This window comes from Sinocyclocheilus anshuiensis, unplaced genomic scaffold (genome assembly GCF_001515605.1).
Source record: "Sinocyclocheilus anshuiensis isolate Anshui unplaced genomic scaffold, SAMN03320099.WGS_v1.1 scaffold4653, whole genome shotgun sequence".
In the NCBI taxonomy this organism is placed as follows: domain Eukaryota; kingdom Metazoa; phylum Chordata; class Actinopteri; order Cypriniformes; family Cyprinidae; genus Sinocyclocheilus; species Sinocyclocheilus anshuiensis.
Window position 1 is genome coordinate 4,534 of NW_015537128.1, and position 6,732 is coordinate 11,265.

The 6,732-nt window shown below is 36.4% G+C and overlaps 1 protein-coding gene across 1 annotated transcript in view; it reads left to right on the forward strand.

Annotated features, from left to right (window-relative positions):
• The first annotated feature begins 522 nt into the window (after positions 1 to 522).
• Positions 523 to 6,732, forward strand: part of LOC107657212 (phospholipid phosphatase 3-like) — a 43,015-nt gene continuing 36,805 nt past the window's right edge. The window contains exon 1 of the mRNA XM_016445240.1: positions 523 to 1,109. Within this exon, the coding sequence (XP_016300726.1) occupies positions 974 to 1,109 (136 nt within the window). The 5' untranslated portion in view covers positions 523 to 973. The remainder of the gene's footprint in view (positions 1,110 to 6,732) is intronic.

The window sequence follows — 6,732 nt, forward strand, 5'->3', positions numbered from 1 at the left end:
CCGGTACGAGACTCGAACCCGCAACCTTTGGGTTACGAGTCCGACTCTCTAACCATTAGGCCATGACTTCCCAAAAATGACTTTTTTTAATGACTGCTTCTTTTGCAGCCTTTCCCTGTCCTTTATATTTCATATCCTTTAAATTTAATGTGTTTTCAGTCACCAACTAACTAAATAAATAAATAAATAATAGGCCTAACAGACAAATGGTAATAAACTAAAAACCCATTCATTTAGGACAGCAAGTAGTAGTGTGAAATGGATCTGAAAATTGGCCACAAAGCACATTTATACAGAGTTTCAAGACATTAATAATAATAATAATAATAATAATAATAACAATAATAAATATTTTTAAAAATGGTATTTTTAATTTTTTAAGGAAATGCATTTTGTGAATACTTGTGATATTTTTTTCATTACTTATCATATTTATTAAAAAAAACAAAACATGGAATATCAAGGGATGAAATGATTTACTGGGGGGGGGTGTTCCAGAGCGGCCGCTGGGGGCAGTGCAGCTCGCTGTGTGTGAGCGCGCGTGTCTGGAGGGCTGAGGACTTCGTTCATTCAGCGCGGCTCGGGACAGGAGAAGGGGGCTGAGCCGAGCGCTTACTTGAAGGGAAGGAGGTGGAGACCAGAGGAGGATTCATAAACAGGAGCTGATCTCCTAGTTTTAAAACGCCGCTCTCAGTTCAAACCTTCAAGTAGCGTAGAACTAGATCACAGCTCACTAACCGACCCAACACGACTCTTCATTCAGAGAGCAGCGCTGCTCCGTAACATTGCGGCTGAACGAAGTTGAATGGGCTTGATTGCACGGACAACTCATAGTTTTCATTAACTTTTCAGGACGTCTTCCAACTCCCTCCAACTTTATACGACACGTCCTTGCTGACAAGACCACTGAAACAAACCGCTGCAGTCAATCTCTGGGATTTTAGGAGAGAGACATCAGGAGGAACTCTCTCAAATGCAAAACTATATGTATGAGAAGGCGATGGCACCCGAAACAAGAAACGGAGGAACAGCCACGTTAAATAACAACGGCGTAGACAACAGCAAGAGGAAACTTTTAATAGCACTAGACATCTTCTGCCTTGTTCTGGGTGAGTGTCCAACACACACAAAATTGCAACAATGAAAAACAAAAAAATACGTGCATTATTTCTAAAAATCAATGCATCATATGTAGGTTTAGAAATAAGAATTTGCAATTCAACACTCTAATGCCAAAGTGACTTCATTTTTATAGTATTGTTTATATTGTTTTTTATGTCATGTATTACTTTAAAAATATATCAATATTTAGGTACTAATAAAAACTTTAAAAATGAATCACTTTTGTAATTGTGATATATTATTTATTTACTACTATTTATATATTATTATTATTTATTAGTCTGTTTTTGCACAACAATACAGAATGCTGGGAAGAGGAAAATGTCAAGTTGCAAAGAAAAAAAGTAAACAATGCAAAAGCAAAAATAGTGCAACTTGTTTTGTACAACATAATGAATCAGTGGAATAAATGTTCACAATTAAAGTTAAACTGTTTTAACAGCTAATCCATCAAACAGTATGAAAGCTGAAGTAAGTGAACTATGGTTTGAGATAATGCAAAAAAGTAATAATATGCATTATCTTGGTGAGCAGAAGAATAACCGTTAAGTGCTCTTATTGCACAGCCAGTGGGATGGGCAAAGTTGGCACTGTTGTTAATGTAAACCACTTGTTTTTTCTTCATCAAATGTGTTAGAAACATAATTTGGATTGTTTTAATGAAAGCTTTCTCACTCATCACATGAAGGAGGCAGTTATTGTGGCCCCTTTGCACCCTATTGACATCTTTTGAAGTGGCATATGAACATGCTTATTATGGTTAACCGATCACTTACATGTAACAGAATTGTCTGTAGTCAAAAGAAGTTCTGTAAACATAACTTTGTTCACAGCTTTTTATAGTTTTTTTAGGCAGACCATCACGACCATATGTAATGGATTTGTCTGACCTGTAGAGTTTGTTATGAGAAAGTTTATTTAGATTTGAAGTTCAGTACAGTCAATTGTCCGTAACATACTTGTCTACAGAGGATACACAGTGATATCTGTAAATTGGTCTCAGGCGCGTGTATTTTCTTCCTTTTTTTCTTTAAAAGGAATGCACGTGAGTTTTTGATGCGCTGTCGTTCACAGCTTTCACCGGCTCAGCGTGACATTGATGAAAGCGTTGCCTAGTAGTTAAAGAAGTGCACTAGTTAACCTAAAGGTTGTAGGTTCAGACCAACAATGGACGAACACAATTGTGCCCTTAAGCAAGACATGATAACTCCAGAAGGTTTGTACCAGGAATACGTCCTACTGTAAGTCAGTATTTAGTCACTAGGTGAATCTGATTTGTATCGTTTGGTCCAGATGCCTGGAAACCATCACAGCGTCGGGTTCTCATCTTTCCTCAAAGCCTGTCAGTTCGAACCCTCCTCCTTCAGAATAAAAGGATTAACAAACTTCAGCCCTCATCTTCACACATTCTTCTAGAAGAGACCCTCCAACCCCCCGCCAGCTGGCATATGCCTCATTTAACTCCAGCCACGGCATCATATCAACTTTCTCCTCGCTTTTAAGGGCAGAATGAGTCCTGCTGCTTTTGTTCCCAGGAATGCGGAGTAGAATGGCTTAAGCATGTCACTTTAGAGAAGCAGGGCAAGGCTTTTGTAAGAAATTAGAGTCCGCGGTTTTAGAACGCCTGTGAACCTTCTGCAGCATCCAAAACGGTTGTCGCGCTTTCAAAAGAGGTGACATGTTAGAGCAGGTGGAGGCGGTAGAGGAGGAATATCGCTGAACCAAGGGTGTTTGATAGCATCGCTTTGAACGGTGGTCCTTAATTAGAAGTTTACAGCGAGTTTGGTGACTAATAATTTCCTTTTGCCACCGTATCGTAAATGGAAACGAACACCCAGCTCTTCCTGTGTGTGTTTTATGGTCTCTTTCAAATGCAACCAAAATAGGACATGTTGTCATATGTGGTTTATATAGACGCACGATGTCCATATGTAACACATTCACTGCACTCTTAAAAATAAAGCTACTTTACTGGCATCAATAGTTCTGTGAAGAACGTTTAACAACCATGGAGCCTTTCTATTGCACACTGGTTCTTTATGATGGAAAAAGGATATTCGGATTATTGAAAATGATTCTTTGAAGAACTCTTCCCAGAACCAAAATTGGTATGAAAAATGGAACCATGAAATAGAACCTCTTTTTTACTGGCATTGATGGTTCCATGAAGAAACTTTAACATCCATGGCACCTTTCTATTGCACACTGATGGAAAAGGTTCTTCAGATTATTGAAAATGGTTCTTTGAAGAACTGTTTCCTGAAAGGTTCTTTGGAGAACCAATAATGGTATGAAGAACGGAGCCATGAAATGGAACTTTCTTTTTTATTGGCATTGATGGTTCCATGAAGAACCTTTAACATCCTTGGAGCCTTTCCACTTGACAAAAGTTCTTTAGAATATTGTCTTCACACTTAGAAAAAAAATATTCTTTTAAGAACTGTTCACTGAAAGGTAAAGTGTAAAAACCATCTTTTACAACCTTTATTTTTAAAAGTGTAGGAAAAAAGTTTCTTGTAAGTTTTGTTACTCAAGTTATGTGCTTCAAAAGGAAGGCATAAACAAACATGTTCTTTGTCATGTTTAGGATAGTGGGCTTGGCCTGTTTTTGGTGGTCTTGGGAGTTATGTGAAAGAGAGGAGACTCATTTGGAGGGGATTTGAAAAGGATGGCTGAAGAATGTCTCTCAATGAATAGGCTTTGTTAGCGCTGAAGCTGCGGCCTATCCAGTGATCAGACACTTGAAGTTCCGTCTGTTGTGGAGATCTGTAGATTAGTGCGTTATCAGCATCTTTCCCTCTCCTTGGATTTCTCTCTCGCACTCTCACTATCTCCCGCATCAGATACGGAGCTGATAACCTCTTCTGCTCTTGCTTGACTGTTTTATTACAGTTAAATCCTCTTCAGCCGTTGGTGTTTACACATGCAGTACATCCACACTGAGACGGGCGATGCTTTTGTTCCTGCTCATTAGTAGTTTATCACTGTGGGCATTGAATCCGTAGTGTGTCTGATGCATTATGAATGTTAATGAAGACTGACGGTTTGTAGTATGTTTAGCGTTACCTCCTGTTGAGATGAAGCAGAGAGGCTGCAGCTCAGCTCATTAGCATACAGTAGTTATAGTAACTTAAAGAGGTGTGTCTCTGATTGTCACTCCCCCCGAGGGTGTCTGGGGTGGTGGGTCGCACAAATTCCTGCCTATGCCACTGATAGCTGAAATAGTTTACATACAGAAACAAACAGCCACCCAGACTCTTTCTCTCATCCACACTGACTTTACGGTTCCAGATGTCAGTGGTTTGCGTGTATAAATGGTTGTGATTGAAGGTAACTTTCTCTTAATGAGTGAATCATATGAAGAACATATTCCGGATTTCTTTCACCCACCCAAATTAGAAAAAAAAATAAAAATAAAATAAAATATATATATATATATACATACATATATAACACATTTTTCATATTTTTTATTTATTTTTAATTAATTTAATTTGTTATTTTATGTACTTTTTTAAATATAATTAAAAAATATATTTATTACAATAATAAATAATATATATATACTGTATATATATATTATAGTATTATTACATTTTAATATATAACACTAAGTATATTCAATTGTAACAAAAAACTATTAAAATCTATACTTACTACACTTTTATAATACATTATATAATACATTTATTTATGTATTGGTATATTACAGTATAATATGTAACATAATATATTAAATTATGAACCTTTATTTTTAAATAAAAATTGGTATTCTTATTTTTTATATTTTTAAATGATTCATATTTTATAATAATAATAATAATAAATCTTAGCTTATTTATTTTGAATTTTTGTAATGACAATTGGGATGGAAATGAGCATAGTTGTCATGAAAATAATGAAAAAAAAAATCTTTTGATTTTGGGTTGAAATATGACTTGGACATGCTCTTTTGACAGTCTTAGTGAGATTCATCCTAATTTGCAGCACATAACATTGATGCTTTCTGCTTGGTTAGCGATTGGTGGAAATGCTTGTTCGTGCGCTGGTTGTTCATAATCCACAGATGTGAAGCATACTTGACTTAGCAGTGACATTCAGTCCAGTTTGCCGGTCTGAAAGGTTTAGCCAAGCTGCTTCCTGGTACCTCTCGTGGGAAGCATCAATTCTAAAAGTGTTTTCTTGTTTACTTGTTGGAATGAAAATGAGAAGTCAACTTAAATACTGCAAGATATCACCACCGTCAACACTGCGTGAACGACTTTGGCCCTCAGTCATTCAGAATTAGTCATGTAACCTTGTGAGGAGATCAAAGTGAAGGAAAAGGTTTTGGTCTCGTGATTTCTGGTCGTTTTTAGCTGCTTTTAACTTCTCCTTTATCCGTGACATTCCAGGTGGGCGATGCTAGAGTTATGGAGTGCCAGAGAACCCTTTGGGAGTCTCTCTCATTTAGGTTTGACTACATTAACCTCCACCTCTGAAGCTGAGAAGGTCTGGTCCACCTCTATAAATATTTTCCAGAATTTCTCGAATTCTTCATTGCAGACTGAGGGTGGCTTCCACTCTTGAAGTGACATCTGGTATAATTTTGGGTCAGTGTGTATGCAGGGGCAAACACAGGAAAGGGAGGGAAGAGGAAAAGGTAGTCTCGCTAGGCCGCTCTCCTGTTTTCCCTCCCTCGCTCCGACTCTTTGCCCTAGGTGTGGCCAGCTGTGCTGTGAAATGTAATCCCCCCAGTTTTTTTCTGTGTCGTTTCCCTGAGCCCCAAACCCTCCCTCTTTCTCTCATTTACAGGATGTAATTGCAGGAGACCATCTAAAGCTGCCACATGGTGTTCAGGAAAGACTTTGACCGGCCGTAGCTGTCAGTCAGATGGACGGATGAAGTCCTCCTGTAGTTATGCACCATTAACTTTTGCTGTTGCAACATTTCCACATCCTGTTTATATATATATTTACATGTGTTTTGCAAAAAGTTTGCGCTGCTTTTCAGCAACTCTTTTTAGTACACTAGGAACGGTCACTCAGCTTTCAATTTCTTCTGATGCTTAAGTTATGTATTATTATATATAATTTTTACTATAATATAATGTTTGTCTGGCTGTCTGTCTGTCTATCTTTATTTACTTATTTATTTAAAAAAATATACAACATTCCAAATTTTGGGGTCAGTAAGATAGATTTCTTTCTTTCAGAAATTAAGAAATTAATTTTTATTTTATATTCAGCAAAGATGCATCAAATTAATCAAAAATTGCAATAAAGACATTTATAATGTTACAAATATTTATATTTTAAATAAATTCTGTTCTTTTGATCTTTCTATTTATAAAAGAATCCTGAAAAACAATCCAGTTTCCATAAAAATATGAATCATAATTGTTTTTAAGATTTAATATTGTTTGTATATATATATATATATATATATATATATATATATATATATATAGTGGGTACGGAAAGTATTCAGACCCCCTTAAATTTTTCACTCTTTGTTATATTGCAGCCATTTGCTAAAATCATTTAAGTACATTTTTTTTCCTCAATGTACACACAGCACCCCATATTGACAGAAAAACACAGAATCGTTGACATTTTTGCAGATTTATTA